We start from the raw sequence: 24116 nt of genomic DNA, 5'->3' as shown, positions 1-24116 counted from the left end.
AGCCTGCTTTGAACTGAACACAATGCTTCAAGTGACAGAAAGTGAAATCTTCTGTTGAAGAGGAACAACCTAACAACCCCCCTAATGAGTTTGTGTTGTCAGCTCCAGCCTGAGCAACTGCTGCCCTGAGCAATTTGACTTCTCTAGGTTTCATAGTTGAGTGCATTTTAAACGAGTCTGAAGACTTATTGGGGCGGAGGGGGGGGGAGCGACACTTCAAGGTGGGTGGCAGGACTTTCCAGGGCCTCTTGTATTTATGTAAGCTTCAAGAGGCTGAATGGACTTACCTCTTTCTTCGAGTGAATCCAGATTTCAAACAAGTTTATCTATACCATTTCCATGTGTCCTGCTTGCACAGAGGTCTCGCCAGCAACCAGCGCATCCGTGCGTGCTGCTCACTTGACATTGCGTAGTCCAGAGGATCATCTTTAATAGTTCTAACTTTTTTATTTTAATTTTTTTTAGAGAGAAGTCTTTGTCTATTCCTATTACTGGTGGTGAAGGTTTTTGTGCTTGGAGAGTGCCCTTCCTGACTCGGCCCTTCCCTTTTCAAAATGAAGGGGTGCACCTGGATGTTTGTGGCAACTTTACTTTGTCAGCAGTTTTGCCACTTCAGAGTTCTGGCAGCAAAGAGAGAGAGAAAGATGAAGAAAGAACCTAATCAGTATACAGACCCTTTCAATGCTACCCTCTCAAACAGTGAAGAACTCCATGGGCATCCCAAGGTAGGTGTTTATGTGTTTTCAGTGCTTGGTAGAACTTACTTCTGGCAGTAATGTGATGCTGGTTCCCTTTTCCAACAGTTGAGGCAATCTTGCCAAATTCTATTTGATTTTAAAGAGAAATGTTCTCTCTTTGCATGATTGATTTTCTAGCTTACTGAAGCAAATAGTGGAATACTGCAATTTATTATTATAACTTATTAGAATATAGAATATGTATTTATATAGAATATGTATTTAGAATATGCAGGACTGGAGTTCCAGTCCCACAGTAGCTGATTAGGTGTAAAGCCCTTTTGGAATTCTAGTGTATGAACACTCTTCTGTTCAGAAACAGCTGATTAAAGAAAGGCAAGTGGGCTATCGCAGTAAAATAACGATACCGGAATATTAATGTATCTCTTGCAGGCAAACCCTTTGTGCTCTAGAACATTATTTCAAAACTGTCTTAGGCAACAGTATAAATAGCTGAGCACGCCTGAGCTTTCTCTGCACTGCACCTTCCACCAGCACAATTACAGAGGAGAAAAATTTTGGTGTAGTCAGATGATCTGTTTAAGATGATTGTGGCTCTTGTAGGAAAGGCTTCAGGATGGTGGCAAGTGTAAGACTCTGTGCGTGACGCCTCAGTGGCTGTAGCCGATGACTTGCTAAGCTTAGTGGGTGAATTTCGCAGGGCAGGATCCTTCCAGTTCCATGTTTGGGAGAACCACCCCAGGCCGACAGCTGCAAAAAAAATCCAGTCAATTGATCGTAGCCCCCAGACTCCTTTAAGATGAAAACTTGCATAGAATGCTTGGGGGTAGGAGAGCAGGTCAGGGAAGTAAAAGCAGGTCCTAGGACAGGAGCAGGATGAAATGGAAGGGAGACAACAACGCTGAGAAAGGAAGGAGTCTCCCCTGTGACGCAGCCCCTTGTCTCTCTCTCCCCCCCGCTCACACAAAAATGTCCCTTGCTTCAAACAGAGGTGACCTCTGAAACGTGACTTTGATCACAAGCATTGGGGATGGCAGTCACTATAGCAATAGAGGAACAAACCTGTCAGAAATTGGGCCATGGCAGAGGGGGCAAGTTAGAACAATTGAGCTGACATTCTAAATATCCTATTCAATGCTGTTGTAAGAGTAATTGGTTAAGGTTGGGCAAGTCTGGGAAACAGTCTTCCATATAAAAAATCTGGCTGCTGCACTTAAAATTATCATGAAGGGACTATAAGCAGCATTTCTTCAGCTAATTTTTCTGTTGTGTATTGCAGGACTCTGTCAGGGCAGGTTGTATACACGCTGAATTCTTGAGGTGCTTATAATCAGTCACTTTCTACTCTCTTTGGAACTGCTTCATTCTGCTTTTGCAGAAGAGGCCAATACATATCTGGTGCAACTGAATTTTAGTCTATTCTGGAATTAATTTAGCTTGATGTGAAATGTATTGGACTGCAAGCAGAAACCGGTCCCGGTTAATTCTGATACAGTCATACACACATTACTGCTAGAAGGAACACAGTACTCGTTTGGAGGCGAGTGGGCATTCATTAAAACAGACGTTGTTTGGAAGCTGCAGTTTCTGTGTTGAAATACTTTGCTTTAAAATATCCATGGCAAAGGTTTGGCTGCAGTAGGAGCCGGCGAGTTCAGTAAAGGCAGGCTCTGTTTAATAAGGATAGGACAAAACGAAATCTTTGATGTAAATGCTTATGAGCTCTGCTTGATACCCACTCCCAAATTTTGCAATGTGAACTTTTCTCCTGGGAATCTATTTGAGGTTGAAGTCCAGGCTCCGGTTAAGTATTGCTTCTAAATGTCATGGGTGACTGTATTGTATTTGATGTTTATCTAGCACCTGCCCGAGCTAAGGGATGATTTCACACATACTATAAATACAGTGCTTAAGAATTGCCACCATTTCTGGGGGAAATGGCAGTTGCCATTTACAGCAAAGGACCACAATTTGTATTCACTAAGGGAAGAAGTAAAGGACTAGTGAAGCTATCCTTACCTAACCTATCAAGCTAAGGGAAGGTTGAAAGCAGTTCTCTGTGGCAGACTGATCTCTCTGAGCCTTGAAGGTACTTCTGTGAGCAGGTTTTTTTCATGAAAGGATGCCCTACACAGGAAAGTGAAATAACAGCAGTGTCCCATTTCATTTCTCTACAGCACATAACAGGAAAGATGGAGGGTTTTTTGGCCTTGTACAGTAAAAATTAAGGCTGTGTTTACCTTGGAAGAATCTGTGGCCAGCTGGTAGGTTTATCAAAGTAGAAGGAGCAGGGAATGAAATATTAGCTGAGTGTAGTGATTTTTATTCATACTGTTGAAAAGGTAGATGCGTTTTCCTTCTAATTACGCAAAACAATTTGGGATAAATTTCTCTTGGGAATTCATTTCAAATAGGAGTAAAGAAAGCTCCCCTTTAACATTGATAGTGCATGAGTCGCGCGGTGAAACCTCTACCTAAAACAGGGAAGCAGCAGTCTCAAATCTCCTGATAAACCTGACATTTCCAAGGAAATAGGAAGTGTGTTGGGTTTTTTTAAATGCTCTTCTCCGGGCTTATCTTTGAGTTGCTGTCAATATGAGGTGCTTGCCAAGTGCATGAGAGTTTTCTTCTCTGACATGGATGGACTAAGTGAGAGCGCAGAACGTGACTGATGGATACAGGGGCTGTAACCTGCTGGACCTTCTGTCTTTGACTCTGTGTGGCTGAGTACCTGCAGCTGCGACTTGCCAGGCTTGCCTTCCCCTTTCCAGCAGAGATCTTGTCTTGCAAGATGTGGTACTATACTAACAGGGGTGCAGCGATAGTAGATTGTCCAGTGGTTATACAGGGTTGACACTCATCAGGAGTTACTTGAGTAGCGGGAATAAAGATGGGGTCAGACTTTTGGTGCCCAGTGAAAGGGCGAGAGGCAGTGGGTGCAAGTTGAAATACAGGAAATTTCACTTAAAACATAAGAAAAAACCCCTCTTTACTGTGAGTAAAAACACTACAAACACTGGGAAAGGCTGGACAGAGACTGGAGTCTCCTTCCTTGGAGACAAAGTCTGACTGCACATGTTCCAGAGTCACCTGCTGTAGCTCACCTGCTTAGAGCAGGGCGTGTTGAACTAAATAATCTGTGCATGTCCCTTCCAACTTCAGCAGTTCTGAGAGCCGCTTTGAGGGGTCGTGCAGCTAAGCAACTCAAAGGCGGCATCCTGACCTGGGGAAAATTACTGACGCAGAGTCCCAATGAAATTTCAGGGATGATTTGATGTCAACGGTGTTTTACCTTCAGTGGAATTTCTGCAAGAAATAGTGTAGTGTTTTTAATTTAGTTACCCACTACATAGCCAAGGAGTCTTTGAGATTTTATTTCCTTTGTGATCCTTCTGTCTCATGTCAAATATCTAGGGCTAGGTCTACCCGGTTTGTTACTTAAAGCTCTCTGAATACTTTCTTTGGGGCCTTTTGCTTCCAGTTGAAAACAGCAGCTGGTTCAAGGACATTGTACAGATTGCATTCCTCCTCAGTAAAGAGATTTCAGTCTTAGCATGAAGTGTGTGATCGCATGTGTAATCGAGAAAAGTATTTTTGGGCCTGACAAGTGCTAAAGCCACGAGAGAGAGTGGACTGTGACCTCTCTGTAGAAGAAGATGTTCCTCTTTCGTGTTTTGTATCTGTCGTCACCAGATCATCTTATTTGAATTAAGCATCATCTGTGAGAAGCGCTTTCTAGGAATGGCTAGTTTTATCACACTTTTGTGTCTAATTTGTGATTGCTGACACATAATGAACACGCAGAAGTGCTGAGGATAAATGACTCAATGTGATAAAGTAGCACCTTTCCTTCCACTGCCCCTGCCCCCAAGGCTTCATTCCTTTTTTCATCCAATCTTCAGAAGAATTGTCCTAAGTGTTCACGTTATCCCATTTTTCATCCCACTCTGTAAGAGAGGGATGGCTGTTCTTCTCCCCTCTCATTTCTGAAAGCGGTAATACAGAAACTTCACAAGAGGTATATCCGTTCGTGATTTTCTGCCGTTTAAAGCCTTGCGAAGAACTGGGTGGTTTTCATAAGCCTACACTCCGATTCCAAGCCTTCTCAATCTGCTCATCTTTGTAATGCTGGGAGCAGCTCTAGGATTCTTACAGGAAGTGAAATAACATCTTACTTCTTATACAGATTTTGTCCGGGAGCATGAGTACTTCTTTCTGTCTTGGTTTTGCAGCAGCTTTAGTAGTCAAATAAGAGTTTTATTCTTTGTGTCTTGTCTACCATCTCTTTCTTCTGCTGAGCGCTTCCTGGCATGTTCTGAACGAGAAGGGCTATAACAAATAACACGCTTCCTAGCAGTTCCTTGTGGCCACGTAAAATAACGCCGGAGTCATACGTCTGACTCGGCACGGTGCTACGCCTCTTCCGTTGGTGCTCTTCAGTCCCTGACCTCTTTGTGGCACCCCTCCAGCCAGAACTCTGGGGGTACAGGTGGGATGTCCCGGGTTAACCTTGTGGTACAGCTAAGACAGCAACAAACACCGTGGTGTTTTCTCACCCGGAGCGGCTCTTGCTCACACGAACTGTTCCGCTGGAATCGTTACGGGTGTGAACACTGAGGGCAGTTTGTCTTGACGTAGAGGGGAGAAGCTTTTGGACAGAGCCATTTAGAGGAGTGACGACTAACTTTTCAATCACAAAACATAGTGGGAATTTAGGTAGGAATTCCCTTTCGGATTTGGCAAGGGTACCAAACTTAACGCTTCTGCTCTAGGGAAAATTCTTGAGAGATCTGTAAAAACCACAAGTGGTCAGGACCTTGGTTTTACATCTCATTAATAACCAAGAGTGTGTATAACCATAAGTTACTAGCAGCTGACATAGGATTTTTCATGCTAAAATAAAAAAAGTGGTCTGTCACTTTTTGACCTGTTCCAAGTAAAATACACTACTGAAATAAATAAGTTGCTCCTAATTTCATAATGAAGCTGAAAATATCCTTGCTGGTGTAAATCAGGTGTAACAACTTAAAAATTTGTGGATTAAGATAATTGAAATGCTTAGTCAGGTCCATTTTATGTCTGGCAACAGCTTAACTGTTAAGCAAAGAACTCTTAAATATAAGTCCATCACAGGCAGACAAAAACATAGATAACTGAGCAAAATTCAGGGCACTAACTGCCAGCATAAAGACTGTGGGCTGGAATGGTTTGGTATATGTTTTTGGACACGCATCTCTGACTAATTGCAGTGGAAAGGATGCTATCCTCTCACAAAATTGTAATCTTTTCACACTTTCTTTCCATCCTGTCCCACCCTGAGAGATGCTTAGGTGTGCCTGAGAACATTTTGAGATGCTTTTAGGTGTACAGACTTGCTCACGGGTACTGTTGACTTTTTTCTTTTATTCATCCAGACACTGAAACTACTTTTGTCCATTTCCCTTTGTTTTTTATCGGAGATGCAGACTGGATCCCAAGATCCTTGAATTTCAGGGAAGTTCAGCTACAGTTCAGAAATTTCTCAGGATCCAAACTCTGCTGCTTGCCTGTAGGTTTCTGCTGGTGGTTTCTTCCATGCTGGCTGAATCTCGGCCAGCGACTGCGTGTGTGTCTGGGCAGCGCGTGCTATTCCGGGAGCTAGAGCCAGAAAGAACCACAGGTTCTGCGTGTGCGCGGCAGCCTAAATTACAGCCCGACTTGTCTTTTGTTGTGAGGGGAGTTAGGAGGAGAGTGGGCTCCTTTCTCATCAGTGTCTTAAACCGGTTCTGAGGTGGTAGCTGCCATTGCATTCAGATTCCAAAGTGATGTGAAAAAACCTGATTGAGAGTTCATTCAAAATTGCTGGCAAGGCTTCTGTGGATTGTGAAGGTACTGTTTCAAGTGCTAAGGAGTAAGCCTGATTTCACTGTCGTTAACATGAGGATTCTTCCTGGCTGCTGTAGGTTAGCTTTGCTGTGTAAACAGCACCCCAGGAGGGACAAGTCCCCTTTGCTGGGATTCCAAGGCTGTTTTCAGTCCTGACTGATACCTGAGTTGGCTGCGAGGTCTCTCTGGCTGCTGGAGGCTGCTGCTGCCAAGAAAAATAGTGGCTTGCATGCCTATTGCTGGGATTGCTCATGCATGCCATAGTAATTAAATAATAATACCACAAGGATGGAACATTCATTTTAACTGTCAATCATCCTTGCGCTGGAGAAATTGGGGAGTGCCATGACTGCCTTGTAGAGGGATTTGTAATTTAAGCAAGCCACTGGAGAGGTATGGGATTCTTCAATTATTTTCTTTAAACTTCAAGAGTTTTTCATTTATTTTTCTGGGATGTGCCATCTGGATTTCTTTTTTCTCCCTTACAAGATGCCTGCTCTGGCCTACTTCTTCACAGCTGGAGCTTCAGAAAGGCTGAGGACATCTGTTTGTCTCCGCAGTTAATGGTCAGAGTTTTCACATCATTGCTGGCTTCTGCTTCTAGCTGGCCTCTTTGCTCATTTTTGCAGTGGAGGGGAATTTATGCCAGTCCTGCAGCCTGGTGGAAACCAGGAATATTTGAATAGTCTCTTCCACATCTGCAGCAAATATCGCATCCCAGTTCCTAAGGCTCCGGTCTTGTTTGCTGTGTTCTGGAGACTGCACTTCTGAATTCCTGCCACGTGAGCCAGCCCTTTTTGAAGGATAAACTGATTTTCTTTTCCTTTTCTCTGCAACCCAGCTGTTCTCTTGCTGGCTCCTGTTACAGCACTGAGGGAATACTCCATCCTGCCCGAGTTGGGTGCTTCTATTAATAAGTTGCTTCCTTCTGCTTTGTGAACTGCACTGTAGCTTTACCACAGACCTGTCAGTCCCAGTCACTGGGACGGAGATATCTGCTTCTTTTGGGCAAAGCGTGGGTAGGCTTTTACCTGCTTTACATTTGTGAGCTTTGTAAACTTGAATGCTCATAAATGCAGTCCTCTGCAGGTGTGACCTTGCGTATGGTACCCATCTGCTTTCAGATGAAGTGGGTTAGGAAAGAACTAGCTTCTCCCATCACAAACCATTAAATCTCCACGAAACTCATGTTTGTTGTAGACATAAACTGCACCTCGTGTGCTGTTCTAAGGACTTTTGCAAACTTTATCAATGTTTGCCTCTGGACTTGATGTTTACATGTTATGACAGATGGAGGGGTTTGCACCAATGGACCTTCCCAGCCTGTCTCTGACTTCTTTCTTATGCTTCGCAAAAATCTGCAGCCAAGCAATCTTGGGAAGGTGATAATGTTTTAGTGAGGCGACTAATCTCACGATACATGGGATTTCCTATGGTGCTCCATTTACGTTCATTTCCAATGGAATTTCGGAAAGCTGTTCGAGTCCTGGGTATGGTAAGTAAAAAAGGCAAATAATAATTTAGGTAAAACAAACTACTAGAACCTCTTGCCTAAACACGTGACTTACAGCTGACTGTAAACGTGGTTATAAACATAAAAAGTCTGTTCAAGACTGATTTGGGTACAGAAATGATGAACTAGATTGTTACGAATAGTTTGTCTTGTTCTTGTTTGTGATACGTTTGAGCATCAGGGGGAAGGTGCATACCCATAACTCTGAGCCTGATTAATTACAGTAGAATGCACGAACAATGTGGTGATATGTCTTGGGATATCTTTGCTTTGGCTTAGAGCACAGACGCCGGCGACTCTGCAGCCATCTATCTTGAGGGGAGGACAAGTGGACTGCCTGAATAGAGCAATTCAGTAAGAGTAGATCTTTCTGCGGGTTGTGTATGAGCAGTAAATCAGCTAAGGTTATTTGCTAAGTAGAGAAGATAGAGTTGGCTTCACAGAGTTTAAGATATATGTTTAATGAATACCCTTGCTCAGCTCACAACACGTCCCATTTCTGGGGAGCTGCTCATCTTCTGCTGGTTTGTAAATCATCTGTTGACCCGAGCTGTTTGAAATAAATAGTTGTGATCACATCAGCTCAGAAATCTATGGACAAGTGCCTTGTACTACACCCATGGGCCTGGATGCATGCCGGAGAGAGAGCTTTCCAGGCTCTGCATAAGCTTAGAAGCACCGACATTCCTTGTAACCTCAAGCTGGAACTCCATCAGACTTCTAAGACTTAATTTTGAAACAATTTATGCTGCATGAATTTTTCACAGTGGATCACACAGACTGTGGTCTTTTCTCCTCAGAATGGGCTTGCTCTGATATTTCTAGCTAAAATTTGCAATCCTCTGTCGAATTCCTGCTGCTCTAGAGAGTGCCATATATTGCAGTTACTGGCACTGCAGCTCTACTTGCATTCTAAAGGTCAATTGTTTTCTACATGCTTCTGCAGACTGTTTGATGAAAGGGAATCTATGCTTATAAGTGGTACTAGAAATGTTATTAAAACTTGATACGGTTCTCTGAGAAGCGTCAAGTGCTTTAGGGAGCCAAATGAGACAGATAATGAGCAAAAGTAGACGTGTTTGCGAACTCGGCTGCATTGGAAACACCTTGCAAAGTCACGGTCACAGTTAAGGCCACTGAGTGTAGAGCTACAGTGTCTGAGCTGTGGCAGAACTGTCTGGTGCTGTCAGACTAGTAGGAGCTTAACACCCAGGGCAAACGCTCTTGGATCTGAGAAGTGCAGTGTTGTCTGACTTTGCTACTATGCTTTTTCCACACCCATCTTGTTTTCTTCCTCCTGATCGTGATAGATCAATATTGATTTACCTAAACTTGTAACGGTTTAGGAATCATTTCAAATGTCATTCAACCTGCTACTGCCTTGTATTGCTTTCCTGCTGGAATTCTGATCTCTACCTGTTCTGTCTCACTGGGAGAAGAAACAACAGGTTTCTTGTATGAATTCCAAAAGCTTACAATAGGCATAGGGTGGGGTGTGTGTTTGTTTGTTTGTTTTAAAGATTTTAAGTGTTCATTGCACTTTTTCCTCTCTGGCTTTTTCATTAATGGCTCTGAACACTTCAGTCTGGTTCATGAAACTTTGGGAAGGCTTGTGCTTTTATCCTCACTGTGATGGACATTTGGGAGGCTGATATGTCAACAGATTGGAACCTCCATAGTCAACAGTTAATTGGTCTTGACAAGAGCTTGGCAGGGTATCGGTAACCAATGATTTCTGGTGCCTTTTGTTAATTTAAAGTTAGAAGTTCATTCCCAGCCTAGGATAAAAACAACAGCTATGGTTATTTAATCACTCACTTCTGGTTGTCTCTGGGAGGTGAGTAATAGGAACCAAGGAGTCTAATAAGAAGTGGACCCAAATTTGTAAAGACAGATATTCTCTTCTGTCCAGATTTTGTTTAGGAGGGATCCAGAACTAGGCACTGTAATGTCAAAGCTTCTCTAGATAATTTCTCTGTGGCTGCAATACACTTGTAGAACATAAGAATAGGCAAGGTAGTTAAATTTGCCAATGGACACCTTCTCTGTGATCAGATGTGGACTTCATTTTTCATTGTGAAAGTTTTTTTTTTCCACATTCTACAGACTGTGATTTGAAAGTTATGGAGCATTTCAAGGTTTTCCATATGTTGTAAATGCTCTCTGTTGCTTGCTTGATCCAACGGATGAATGTCAGATGCCAATGGTGAACAATCTCTGGCGTCTGAGCAGGTTTTCTGTGGCACGTATTAGGACTGTCAGAGGACAGAGAGTCTTAGCAGCTTGAGAAAAGTCTCCGAGGTACGCTGGCTCCCAGCTCTTGCCTCCTGCTGATTTCTTAATCAAAGGGAGCTGGGAGGCTCTGCAAGTGGTAGCATATTAAGTTATGAGAAGGCATTTTGATGTTTTAAGCGCAGCATCTTCTGGCTTTTGGGACATTTCTGCTGGCAGGCTTAGCCTGTAACTTATGAAGGCAAAAGTCCCACTCTAATGGGACTCTTTGAAAGACTGATGTCTTTCATACCCTGTGTCAGAACTCAGATCGAAGTACCGTCCTGCATTTGCAATGCTCCTGTAAATGAAGACAGAAAGCGGCATGGTACTGGATAATCCAAACTGAATTTCTTGTTACAGAAGTGTAAAATCCCATTTTAGCCCACTTTCAATGTCCTTCCAAATGCAAGGATGTGGTTTAGGAAAACTTTGCACTCTCTGTATCCATGTAGTCGCCAAAGAGATACAGTGAAGTCAGTCTTTGTTCTTGTTTCTCTTTAGATCCTAGAATCTCCAGATCCTCGAATCACAGATCCACGGCGGACTTGGATCTCCTTTGTTCACCGCCCAGACGATGGCAATACCTCCAAAAGGCGATGCAAAGGGAAAGACAAGAAATTAGTAGGTTATTGCTAGACTGCCATCAGCTAATGAGTGTGCACTGTGGCTTCCCTTCCTACTGCTGATATGCAAGGTCTTTTGTACGCTCCAGCTTTTGCCTTCCCACCCCAGAGAGTGCTGCGTTTTCATTTGTTTGTGTATAATTTCTCACAGTATTTTTGAGCAGCTTGAGACAATAAGTGCTGTATGCTTTGTAAGAGAAGTTATGTGGATTGCACTGTCAACATTAATTTTTTGTTTAAACCAGCTATTTCTTGGACTAAGCCTTCTTGATTTTTTTTTTTTCTGCTCAGTAGAAATAGAATTAACATTTTTTTTCTTCCACTAGATAAAGTCCAGGTATCTCAAAGGATATATTAATCAAGGTGTGGACAAATTGTTTATTTCAAATTAATGAATTACTGATCATCTGCTGAGTGATGCATGATCATGTGTGTACTTTTAATCTGCTGCTTAGAAAATCTTGAATGCTTTTAATGATTTCCTTTTATTTCTCAGTGAGCTGACAGGCAGGAGTGCTTCCATGCAGGTTATACCTGAGGCAACAGGAACTCCCTGGGAACAATATACATCAAAATAGCACTGATAATACAGTTGTGTGTTTGTACTACTAGTTTAAAGCTCTAACGTGTGGTGGCTAACCTTTACAGGTGTTTTGAAGAAATTGTTTCATTTTTTGAGAGTTCTACTGTCACACCAAACATTCATGTACGTGATCATTATGTCTGAGCACTATATATTAATAACGTAAAGTGTGGCTAGATGGCTATTCTAGTTAGCGAACAGGCAGAATAAGAAGCTCAAAAGCTGGTGTGTTGCTTTGCTGGTATGAGAAGATACCGAAGCAGCAAACTTAGTCATGTGCCTGTTGTGCTTCACACTGTACATATGTACTTGAAGAACCAGTTAGTGTTTACCTGAGCGAAGGTTATCCTCCCACATAACGAGGCGAGGAAATTCCAAGTGCTGGAATTCACAGCTGGCTGGAGAGCCAGTTTAAGATTTACTGCATCAGGCCTGTGGTTGAACTGATAGCGGAGGGGGCTGCTCACATGGCTGACGGCCCTTAGAACTGGCTCATGGCTGAGAGAATTTTTGCTCTGTCAGTGCGATTGCCTGGTTCTAATTCACAAGTTTTCCTTTGGTTACTTCCCTAGCGTGGCCTCGTTGGGCCCCCAGGACCTCCTGGCCCCCAGGGACCTCCAGGAGCACCTGGTGCTGAAGTCACCCGGGAAGTCCTTCTGCAGGAGTTTAAGGAGATACTAAAAGGTAAAGACTGTAAGAGCTTTGTGCTTTTGTGATCTGCTTCTTTCGGTAAGCACCGTGGCAAATAAAAGAACTGGCTTTGCAAACGTTTACCTTAAAGCATTCGCTTATCTGGCAATCAAAAATTTGAAAAAATGTTTCCCCAGTGCTGCTTAGTTCAAGTTGAAAAGTTGAGTGCAGAAGTCTAATCACACAACTACTGGCTTCAGAAACCAGGCTTTTAAACGAAACCTTTATTTTCCTATACTTTTTCTTTTCTTCTCAGAAGCCATTGAGCGTCGAGCGTCCCTGGCTATTTCAGCACATCCTAGCCAGCTGCCTCCACTCCTGCTCTCCTTGGAGGAAGTTTCACCCCACAGACGTGTAGAGGAGGCATTCCATTGCAAGCTAAAAGGACAAGTCATTGTAGATAAGAAGACCCTGGTAGAACTTCAGAACTTCCAGTCGGTGAGAAGGGATTACAGACTCAACCTGTGCAACTCCACAACAGCCATTGTGCGTAGATCAGCTATAGTTGCCCTAGTCTGCAAAGCTGCTAGATGGCTCTGTAAATAAAGGTGTTTCCTGAAAGGGCAGACTAAATCCAGAAACTCATCTCAGGCTTGGACGCTCTGAATATAGCACTGCCTTTTTTGTGATTGACAGAAGTAGAATCTCATATGGGGATTTCAGCACTGAAGCTCAGCTGCAGTAAGATGGACATTTAGCTTTGAGTCCTCTCCTTCCTGACAATCCCAAGAGGCAGACTTTCTTCCTCTCTTGCAGCCCAACTGAATCTCATTACAGTTCTTACTGAAGTTCTAACAGGTCTGTGCAAGAGAGGGCTGTCTCACAGGTCCAAACAACAGTCAGTTTTTTTATTTCAGTTAATGATGGAGAAAGACTTGTCCATGTTTGGCATTCATCTGAAGGATCTGTTCTTTTTTCAGTGCACACCCTGTTTAATTCCAGAGTAACCTTCAGATGTAGAAAAATGTCAGAGGCAGACAGAGGCCATTGGTTGTAGATTTGTGAGCCCAAATAAGACCATCATTTTGTCTGATGGGCCAGTCCTGATGCTCAAATTCTTTACATAATGTTTTATAGGTGGCTAATAAAAGTTACTTATACAATTTCATTATAGTCATGTTATAACGACAGACACACCAACATGGGTTGGTGTAGGGCATTATAAACATGTTTACAAGCAAGCTGTTGAATTTGATATTAAAACTTCTAGTAACCATTTCTGAACCGGTTGCAAGTAGGATTTGAATCTGAAGTGTAAATGTTAGGCAAAGTGATAGCTAAAAACTAACAGTTACTTGCTAATTGAGGAGACTTATTTTAGACTTTGAAGTCGCAAAGACTGTCTAGTCGCACAAGGCCCTCAGATACATGGCTGCTTTTGTGATGTGACAAGAAGAATCTGAAGAGTATGAAGGGGAACTGGCCTCCCGTCAGCAGGGTCCGGGTCCGCTAACGCTGCCCGTGTAGGAAGGTGCTGAGCTTTCTTCCCAGCTGTGCCGAGTCCCCTTTCTGAAGAATCCTGTCCAACAGATCCTTTCCTATGGGGTGGCTTTGCTGCGAGGATGTCTCACAGCCGCAGGACTAGAGGCAGCGGTTGTATTCTAAACACGGTGCTTTCCTGGATCTTTCCCAGATCCACTTGTGGAAGCCTGGTTGGACAGCACTGTGGGTGCTGGCACAGAGGCAAGATTGTACTTGAAGTGTGGGCAGGGCTAGAGAGATCTGCTGCCTCATTAATTAGGAGGGAAAATGTGAATAAAGACATCTCGGCGCTCAGTGCGTAGGCGGATGCTTCCCGTGCTTTGTTACCCTGCGCCTGGCTTCTTTCTAATTGCTCCTGGCCCCAAGCTGGTGTGGGAGGGCTGGCAGGCCTCTGGGTGCCAGCCTTTCATTTCAGCTTTGGGACAAGAAGTGTCTGGTTTTAGCTTGTGCTCTGATACAGGGGAATTTAGCGGGGAGGGAGATAGTGGATGCTCTTGCAAAGATGAAAACATTGTCTTTAAACAGTCCAAGGGAGGGGCGGAGAGAGAGAATTCCCCTCCCTCCATTCTGTCAGTTTAATAGTGTGAAGAGCCAACAGTTTGGTACTTCTCAGCGAGATGATAGAGATTGACTTTAATTCCTGGATTTGGACCTTACCCAAAGCATTTTGAGAACGTGGAAGGAACCTGTGCTGAGAAACGGCCTATCACTTCCATACTCTGCCGTTTGAGTATGGTGTCTAAGTCACCTGGAATATTGAGAGAGCATGATGGTTTTCGCATCCTTCCATCCTACATTTCCTCCAAGAACATCCACTCCCTCTTTTCCACTTGGTCTCACAATTCCCTTAGCATCTGGAATGAAACATGAGATACTCCTTTCCCCACACCTCTTCCTCCCGTATCTCGTGCTTTGAGATTTCTAACAATTGCCTCTTGCAAAAGCCTTCAGAAACGTTCTTTACGCAGCAAGAATTGAAGTAACTGCAGCCTCTGAAGGGCCATGGAAGTGCAATTTATCTGGCGCCCAGGAATGTTGCTGGAGCCAGATCATTTAAAGCTAAGGTGGCCTAAGTGCTTTTCATGGTGAAAGATCCCAGAAGGAGTTCTGGAGTGTCTAGTGCCTTGAGGTCAAGCTAAATGTCTACCTTTGGCAGTTGAATTTTATTGCCGCTTCAGGAGCTTGGTGGTGCACGTTGCGGTCGCTGTGCAGGCTGGGTTATCCTTTTCTTTAATGACAGATAAGTCAATGCGTTGCTTTCCGTGGTGTTTATCACTGAAGAGCTGAACTGGCAGTTCACGTCTCAATTCCCTGTGCATGGTTGCTGTTTTCCACCTGGAAGTAAACTCTGGAGTATATTAGGGAGAGGTGGGGATAGGAGATGAACTGAGAAAGAGAAGCTGACCTTGGTTTGTACAGAATGGCTGCACATTAACTTGTTTGCTTGCTTTTGGTCTGCCTACTGAAATAATTGTGTGCAAGCAGTTAGTTTCTCAGATAAAAATCCCTGCAGTGTTTGAAGCAGCTAGGTGAGTTGCTGCCATGTGGCAGCAAATGCAGCGGGGAGCTTTAATTGGCATGGGGTTTAATGGAATATTTTGCCCAGAGAACCTCTCCCTGCATTGTCTATTTCTATGAGCAAAAGAATAACAAAGCCACAGAGAGCATGAAGAAACAGGAATGTTTTATCAGTGATAATTTACTGGTGCCTAAAATTGCTTGCCATGCTCAGCCAGTGGTTTTGGAATTATGTTGCTGATTCTGCTAATAGCTGTAACAAGAAAGGAATGAATTAACTATGCAGTACAGTTTTGCACATACAGGGCTTTGATCTGCTCTTTCAGTGAGGTAAATCAAAAATAGCATTACCAGAAATGACGGTATAGTGGTAGCATAAGAACAGAATCAATCTCCTTCTGTAGTCTTTGTTGTTAGGTTAGCTGTTACATTGCTCGTGCGTGTATACGTAAAGAAAATAGAGCTCCTTTTGTGTGTATATATGTGCACATAGGCACACGTCAGTGCACGCGGATGAATATGGAGACTTACAAATCATTGTATGAAACTTAGTTGTTCTGTAGCTCGTTATTGCTGTTTTCCCATTATACATATGTAATGATACCAGAAATGCCACTGCTGTTGCACATGGATTTATTTTCACCACCATATGCATACGTATTTGCAGCCTTACTTCCTTTCAAAGCGAAAGCTAAAGAAGTTATTCCTACCCCGCACTGTCAAAGCTGGCAATTTCTGCCTGTGAGGAACCAGAACGGGGAGGCAATTAACTTCCTTCTGGTACTTGAACAAAGGTGTTCCACTACTTTTTTTTAGTCTAATAGCACCTGTGGCAACACTGCTACGAATTCATTCACCATGTCTCAGGCCCCTTTCCCCATCTAGCATTGACAAGCATACTCAAACGCTGGGTTGTTGAGACTGCTCAGTTACGCATTTGTGCATGTTTTAGGGACATCGCAGTGCGCGTACCCTTACAGAGTCAGATCTGAACAGCTCTTCCGTCCCATAAGACCAATGCAGGGCAAATCTCTCCGGACAGCATTCATGGGAATGCATTCCCATTGCACAGAATGCCCTTGCGGTGGAAGCAGAGTCTGACTAATGTACTTTCTTGGCCTATTGAAGCCACTCCTGCTTCTCCCCAGCTCGAGCCAAATTCGTATCAGGCAGGCCAAAACAAACAATAAACATTTCTTGCAGAGTTTATTTTAGTCTGAGTCAGATAATCTGCTGCAAGTTTGACTTAAGACTGCTTCCTTGCCATGAGGAGAAGCTGCATGCTATTTTACGAGGTTTTTGCCTATTCTGTAGAATCCAAGGCTAGAACAAAATGAAACTAAGTGTGGAATCTGTAAGAATCCAAGCAGTTGTTCTTTAGCAGTATCAAAGCCGTCTGACTTAGACCTGAAGTGGGTAGAAGACCTCTGGAGACCCATATGAGTGTTTCTTCTGTACTTGTATCACAAAAACAGTGTATAAGGTTCCAGGTTTTTAAGCCTGGGGGCACTGCTTTGCCCCATCTAGGAAATTTTGTGGAGTAGTAGGGAACTCTTGACTCAAATAATGAGTGAGATTGTGTATCAGAACACCAATGGAGGCTAGGAGCCACTAGGACCAGCAGAGCATAGGGATGCAGTAAGTACCGTCTGAGTCAAGATGAGTTAGAAGAGTTGGGCAGTGAGAAAAAAGGGCATCTTCATGTCTCATGCTGATCATTTTGTCTTTTGTGGGCATCAAATGCTGAAAGAGCACACATCTGGAAGGTGTGTTCTGGGCAGATAAGGCAGTAGCCTTGCAAATTTTTTCAGCTATTGTGGTGGGTTGACCCTGGCTGGACACCAAGTGCCCACCAAAGCTGCTCCATCACTCCCTCTCCTCAACTGGACAGGGGAGGGAAAATATAATGACAGGCTTATGTGTTGAGATAAGGGTGGGGAGAGATCACTCACCAATTACCGTCAAGGGCAAAACAGACTTGACTTAGGGAAATTAGTTTAATTTATTACCAATCAAATCAGAGTAGGATAATGAGAAATAAACCCAAATCTTAAAAACACCTTCCCCCACCCCTCCCTTCTTCCTGGGCTCAACTTTGCTCACAATTTTGTTTACCTCCTCCCCCAGAGTGGCGGGACAGGGAATGGGGGTTGTGGTCAGCTCATCACATGTTGCTTCTGACGCTCCTTCCTCCTCAGGGGGAGGACTCCTCACGCTCTGCCCTGCTCCAGTGTGGGGTCCCTCCCACGGGAGACCGTCCTCCATGGACTTCTCCAACGTGAGTCCTTCCCACAGGCTGCAGTTCTTCATGAGCTGCTCCAGCCCGGGTCCCCCCACGGGTGCCGTCCTTCAGGAACAGGCTGCTCCAGCCCGGGTCCCCCCACGGGTGCCGTCCTTCAGGAACAGGCTGCTCCAGCCTGGCCCCCGCGGGGTCCCAGGTCCTGCCAGCAAACCTGCTCCAGCCGGGGCTCCTCTCTCTCCCCACGGGGCCACAGGCCCTGCCAGGAGCCAGCCCCAGCGCGGGCTGCCCACGGGGTCACGGCCTCCTTCGGGCATCCCCCTGCTCCGGCGTGGGGCCCTCCCCGGGTGCGGGTGCAGATCTGCTCCCCCATGGAGCTCCATGGCCGCAGGGGCACAGCCGGCTTCCCCGGGGGCTGCCGGGGACCCTCTGCTCCGGCGCCTGGAGCCCTCCTGCCCCGAGCTGGGGGCTGCGGGGCTGCTCCTCTCTCACGTTCTCGCTCCTCTCTCACGTTCTCGCTCCTCTCTCCGGCTGCAGTTACTGTTGTGCAGCAACTTTTTTCCCCTTCTTGAATATGTTATCCCAGAGGTGCTACCACCGTTGCTGTCTGGCTCGGCCTTGGCCAGCAGCAGGTTCAGCTTGGAGCTGGCTGCCATTGGCCGTATTGGACGTAGCGAAAGCTTCTAGTGGCTTCTCACAGAAGCCACTCCTGCAGCCCCCCCGCTACCAAAACTTCGCCACGCAAACCCAACACAGCTTTGTTCTCACACACGTAAGCTTGTTCTCTGTCATGGCCAGAAGTAATTGTTGAGAGTGTTGGGGACTTGTTCAGGGTCTGCTCTTCTTATCTTACAGCCTCTTGCCAAGGGAGCTTTTCTCCGGGGGACGGGATTGAATCTGGCAACAGGACGTTTCACAGCACCTGTGTCTGGCATCTACCAGTTTTCAGCCAATGTCCACATTGGTGAGTGTTGTCCACAGAAGCCGTTTCTGTACTTCTTGAGAGATGAAGGAAGGAGTCCTTGAGAACTCTCTGGGTCCTGTCTGATTTGAAGCACGTGCAACGGCAGCCCTTTGCAGTGAGCTCTCCCCTTGGTACCATGACCCAACACCCTGTCCTTAGAGCCGGCTACTTTCATAGACTGACAGTCGCAGCAGGCTGCTCCATGCAAACTAAACAAATCTACACTCCTTATGGAGGATGAGTTTAGGGACCAAATATATTCATGTGCAGAAGTTATGGCTTCCATAAAAGACTTCAGAAGAAATGAAATGATTATGTAGAACTGCATCAAGGCAGTTTTGACTGTGTTTTGTCCCCAGGGCATTCGTTCAATGGTTTTAATCATTCAGTGATGAAGTATTTTGTAATCCAACACTAGAATGCTGCGTTGCTAAGAAGTCACAAGGTTACTGGTGTCTCTGTTAAGCCAAACATCAGCAGCTGATGGTCTGCTATGTTGCCAAAGTCCTTATATTTCTTCCCCTACTTTCCCCAGACCACAGTGAATTGAAGAGTAAAGTCCAACTCCGAGCCAGAGATAATGTCCGAGTGTTGATCTGCATTGAATCTCTGTGCCACCGATACACGTGAGTTGCTGCAATGCTGTCTTGGCAATTATTTTTCTCAGATGGGCCAATGTTACAACCAACTGTGGAAATCGGATTCACCAACACTGAATTTTGTATGATAAATGCTTGTAGAACATTTCTGAAGAGAGAAATTCCATCTGGCCCTTAGGTTTTATGGGTTTTTATTCTGATTTTTAACATTTCAGTGCCAATTACTCTAAATAGATAAATATTGTGTATGTTGGGAGAAGTGTCTCAGAGAGAAGTTGGCTGAAACTGGATGCAGCTAAAGGTGCTGAATGCTCAGCTGTCATTATAAATGCCCAGAGTGAGAGAAACACTTTAATTTTGTGCCAGAGGTCGGTAGCTCAATTTTTATAATTTCAGCTGCATCCTGAATGGACCACAGCTTTTCATTCACGTTGCCATGGAAGTATTGGAGTGATGAGGAGAATTGAATAGGTGGAAAATAGACGTGAATGGGTCTGGAGGCAGAAAGTGCAGGGCTTGCATACAGATATATAATACCTTCTCACAGCCTTCAGCTGCCTTGTGGAGCTTGCTCAAATAACCGTGCTGAATATTCTCCTGCTGAGATACATCAGCTCAAGTCTGCTAAAGAAACGCTTTTGTTAGGCCGTGGCAACCTCGGGTGTTTCTCCCTACGCAATGGGCCATGGCATCAGCATGTTGGCTGCTCTTGTTTGCTGTACTTCTGTCTCCCTTTCAGCTGCAGCATGTAGGTGCCCTGTGTCTCGGAGAAGGCCAGCTTGCTCAGGAGGAGTTTGGAGAGCTTTGCTTGGATGAGGGGGCTGGGGAACCCCCGGGCTGGGCTAAAATGCACCCAGCAGAGGGCAATGCTGCTCGCACGGAGTGGCCACCACCTCTGCTTGCGGTTTGGCCGTTGTCAAGGGAGGAAAAATGCCTGTACAGGGCTGTGCAGATCTGCTCTGCCCTGCCTGCCGCTCTTCCAGTGCAGCTGTGGCAACACCCTTGCAATAGCACCACTGAAATACATCCATGAAACGACTCTGCAGGTGCAACTTAAAACCCGCAAGACCATAAATTCGCTGCTGGACGGGCTGCTTCAGCCCTCACCTTCCCTGCTCCATGAGTCAGAGTGCTGCAAATAGGACTGACCTCTCCACCGGCATATCAATTTTAGAGGCTTTACTGGTGGGTGAATTTGACGTGAAGCCTCATGTAATAAATAAACCTCCCTTAGGTTTCACTGGCCTGTGGAAAAGAGTTGATTGGTATCTGAGTACCTGTTAGTAATTAGGGTAAGAGGGAGCTGTACGCCCGCTTACCTGGTGTGAAGTCGAGGAGCTTGCTGACTGGAGCAACTGGCACCTCCTCAGTCTTGTATGATTTTTATGATTGCAGCACTTAAAGTGAAGCAGTGACAGACTGGCTGCAGTCAGAATGTCATCAGAAGAAGGGGGGTGTAAATTCTTACCCCTTGAAGGGATGCATTATATTCTGGTAAGCTGCAGAACTTATGGGACATTTAATTTCTGGCAGCTGTGAGAATTCCTTTAGGTCATGCTAAGAATGGACCTCAGCCCGATCTTGAAATCTGGGATGCGTGTTGACAATGAGTGATTGGGACAGCCCAGGCCTTTAACCACAGGGCTTGAATAGGTAGGAGTAGGGCAGAATGTTACTGTCCTTTTTACAAGTAGCTCGCACAAATTGCCTTTGCACGGTGCAGATCCCTATTCCTGTCTTTTACTCTGCATACTGAAAACCAGTCAGATTCAAGTAAACAGGTTTCTTTCTTTCTTCAGCATTGTTGGTTTTTAATTCTCACCTACAACAATCTCCTCTTATATTAGCAATTTCATCAAGAACAGGGACTCATGCCCCTAGCCCTTGGATTCCCCATGAACAGGGACTGCAAGTTCCACAGAATCTTTTCTACATGCTTTTGGGATGTGGAGAAATATTGCCAGTTCGTGGCGTTGACTTGATGATATTTCACTAAAGACTTGACTGAATGAGTGGGTGAGATTTATGAAGCCACCTAAGAGGATTTAAAAGTGAAATTGATCCTGTAGATCTCCAAGAGTGAAAAGCTGTTCTCCCATCCTGATCTCCACTCTACATTGTCTTCAGTTACAGAATCATACAGAAAATCTAAATTCCATTTAAACCATTTTGCAAAATAAATGAAAGTGACAGTGGTGAGTTTTTCTTCCTAATGATTCCACAAGCTCCCAACTGATTTAATTAAAGCATCTGAAAGAGAACCAAGTGTTTTTCTTCTGGAAGGCTCACTTCTGTGTCCAAGGACAGTGTGTGTCTGTGTCTCCTTCTCTCCTCTCCTGTCCGTTCAGTCAACCTTACAGTAACAGTACTAAGAACGGGTGTCAGTCTCTGATTGCTTTCACTATGACTTCAGTCTTGCTTCCTTGTTCTGGTAAATGCAAGCACAAGAGTTATCTGAGTAGAAAGCTTCCCTGTGGGCCACGGAAACTACTGTGCCTTTCTCATCACAGGTCTTTTTAGCTGAAAGCTCCTAGAAAACTGTTCTGGTTCTAGCTGGGATGTGTGAACAACCTCTTTGTCACATACAGCCCAGGCAGGCTTATTGGGATGTTTTGAGATTAACTTGCCATCTGATGAATTTATAGCTATGTTCTCCAAAGAACAGTAACAGTAAAAGCTTTCTTTTCTTAGACAGAACTGACCTAGATGTTAATCATTTAGATAAAGCTCTCTGATGTCTGACTCGGGAGTTTTCATCAGTTGTCCAGGGTTGCAATTTATGACTGGTTGTCCTGCAAGGCTCTCCTGAGTTGACAGAGTTGGACAGCAGTGGGAATAACTGGCTCTGTGAGGGACATCTCTCTCTCATATGGTGGGTGAGAGTATGACTGGTCTGTGTCATGGAAGGAAGATGGGTGGAGGGATGGGAACTTGTCTGGACAGACATTCTGCTGGCACAGGCTGAGCTGCTACCCGTGCTTGTGGAATTTCCTGGGGATGTCAGCGTACACAGTCATTTGAGGGAGCTGAAAGAGCCCTAAGGGCTTTCGGCTGAGAGAGATGGAAACTCAGAGGCAAGAAGACAGTTGGAGGTGAAGAGATTAATGGTGGGAAGTTCCCACCCAAGTTAGGCTTTTGGCAGGATATGACACACAGACTGAGCTCTTCAATCAAGGTGGTGCCAAGTGGCTTGCGCTCTCTGGGCCAAATTGCCCCTACCTTTTATGCATATTATTTCCTTGCAAGGGGGCTAGAAGCAGCATGTTTGCACTTGCTAGGTTTCGTCACCACCACTTCATGGAAAAAAGGGAGGAAAGGTGTTGGTTTTCTTGGGAAAACAACTGGATCTGCTACCACTGGCTAGGCAGATTTCGGAATAGCCAGCCAGGCATATAGCTCTGTGCTTGCACACTGCTTTGGAGCTGAGCTTACATGGGTTGTTTTGACTGTTGATGTTTCAGGCACCTCCTTCCACCCTGAGTCCTGTATAAAGGAGCAGGGTTTGAGTTCTGTAAATAGAGGATGCCACACAGGGCAGCTGTCCTACATCTTGCTGCTGCAAGGAATATGATGGCTATTAGAACACGATATTAGAAACGAACAATGCTTGAGGGGTGATCTGGAGCTCTCCCTGGAATTTTAACTGAAGCACAGTATTTCTGGGGGGCTTGTATGAGATCCCTGATCCAAATGTCCTCCCAAAAAGCTTTCAGCTGCAGAATATGTTCTTTCTTGCATAGGCTGACAACACATATTGTTAAGGTGAAATAGGCCTTTCATACCTTGAAAATGAATGAACTGTTACTGGCAGAATTGCATATAGCTAGCTCTTGGCACAATAACAAGAGTATAAACTATTGCAGCGGTCGACAAACTGGGATAACTGGTATGTAGATAAATCTAAAGGGCGTGTTTAGCACCCGTTCAAGGGTGGGGGATAGAGACCACTGGACCTTGAGAAAGGCCTCTGTGAGAAAAGGTGGCCCCCAGTTCCTGCCTCCAGCTGAGTTTTGCATCCACAATCCTGAAATCCTGTATGCTCCGTAGGTCTTCCATCAATCGCTACAGTGAGGACAAGGTTCTAATGTTCTCTCTTCAAGGCAGCTGATTACTGCTAGAATCAAGTCAACAGGCCACCTGTTTATTATAGATGGGCACTAGAACCACCAGGTCCTATTTCTAGGGAGGTTGTGAGGCTCTTGTTTTTCCACATACAACAACTGCTGTGACTGCTTTAGGTGTTGAACCCGTTTGCTTTTCTTTTGCTACTGTTTAGGTCTTTGGAAGTCATTGCTGGTCTGGAAAGTAACAGCAAAATCTTCACTGTCTATGTACATGGCTTACTGCAGCTGCAGGTGAGTCCATGCAGACTGGGAATCGCCGTGCTAGTTTGCTTGGCAGGATGTGGAGTTATTTACTGGAAAGGCTGAATCCTCACCAGGAGGTGGGGAAGTTTTTATTAACCTTCTTTCTGAGGTTAATTGAAGTTAAAAGCCTTACCTGGGATAACTAGAAAGAATCTGTGGCAGGAACAGGAACAAAAGCCAGACTTGTGTTGCACATTCTGATCTTAAGCCACAGAAGTAACATTCCCTCTAAGGAGTGACAGTAACTATCTGTCTTTCTCAAATCTCCCCTTGCATTGTCAAGATGACAGTTGTATTTCCCAATTCATAGAAGGGAATCTGAAGCACAGATGGCCACTTGACTGGTCACCCAAAAAGATGCTAGTGCAGTAAGGATCTAGTTAAGTAACAAACCTATAACACAGTTTCACTACAGAAAGTTTCTTCCACCAAGTCAAAGCTATAGCGCTGCAGTAAAAATATTTGGTCAGATCCTGTTCCCAGGAGCCGCAGAAAAGGGCAGGAGGCTTCTGTGCTTAGTTCATGCTAGTGAAATGCTTTTTTTCCTTTTACACTGCGATGAAGCGTCAGATATTTTCCTTTCCCTCTTGTTCTCTCTGCAGGCTGGCCAGTACACCTCCATATTTGTGGACAACAGTGCTGGAGCTCCCATCACCATTCAGAATGGATCAGATTTCATGGGCATGCTGATGGGCGCGTAA

At 44.7% G+C, this 24116-nt stretch overlaps 1 protein-coding gene across 1 annotated transcript; it reads left to right on the top strand.

Annotated features, from left to right (window-relative positions):
- C1QTNF12 (C1q and TNF related 12) lies at positions 1-24116 on the top strand (the record flags this gene model as incomplete). The annotated part of the gene is made up of 8 exons (XM_082009311.1): positions 1-725; positions 10852-10971; positions 12129-12240; positions 12503-12684; positions 18341-18449; positions 18985-19075; positions 23325-23403; positions 24018-24116. The coding sequence occupies exons 1-8, from the start codon at positions 555-557 to the stop codon at positions 24114-24116; spliced, it is 963 nt and encodes a 320-aa protein (XP_081865437.1). The 5' UTR covers positions 1-554.

The sequence above is a fragment of the Phaethon aethereus genome, assembly GCF_964289735.1.
Source record: "Phaethon aethereus genome assembly, chromosome: 21".
NCBI lineage: Eukaryota > Metazoa > Chordata > Aves > Phaethontiformes > Phaethontidae > Phaethon > Phaethon aethereus.
Note: the sequence above shows the minus strand (reverse complement) of the source record. Positions and strands in the feature narration are given on the sequence as shown.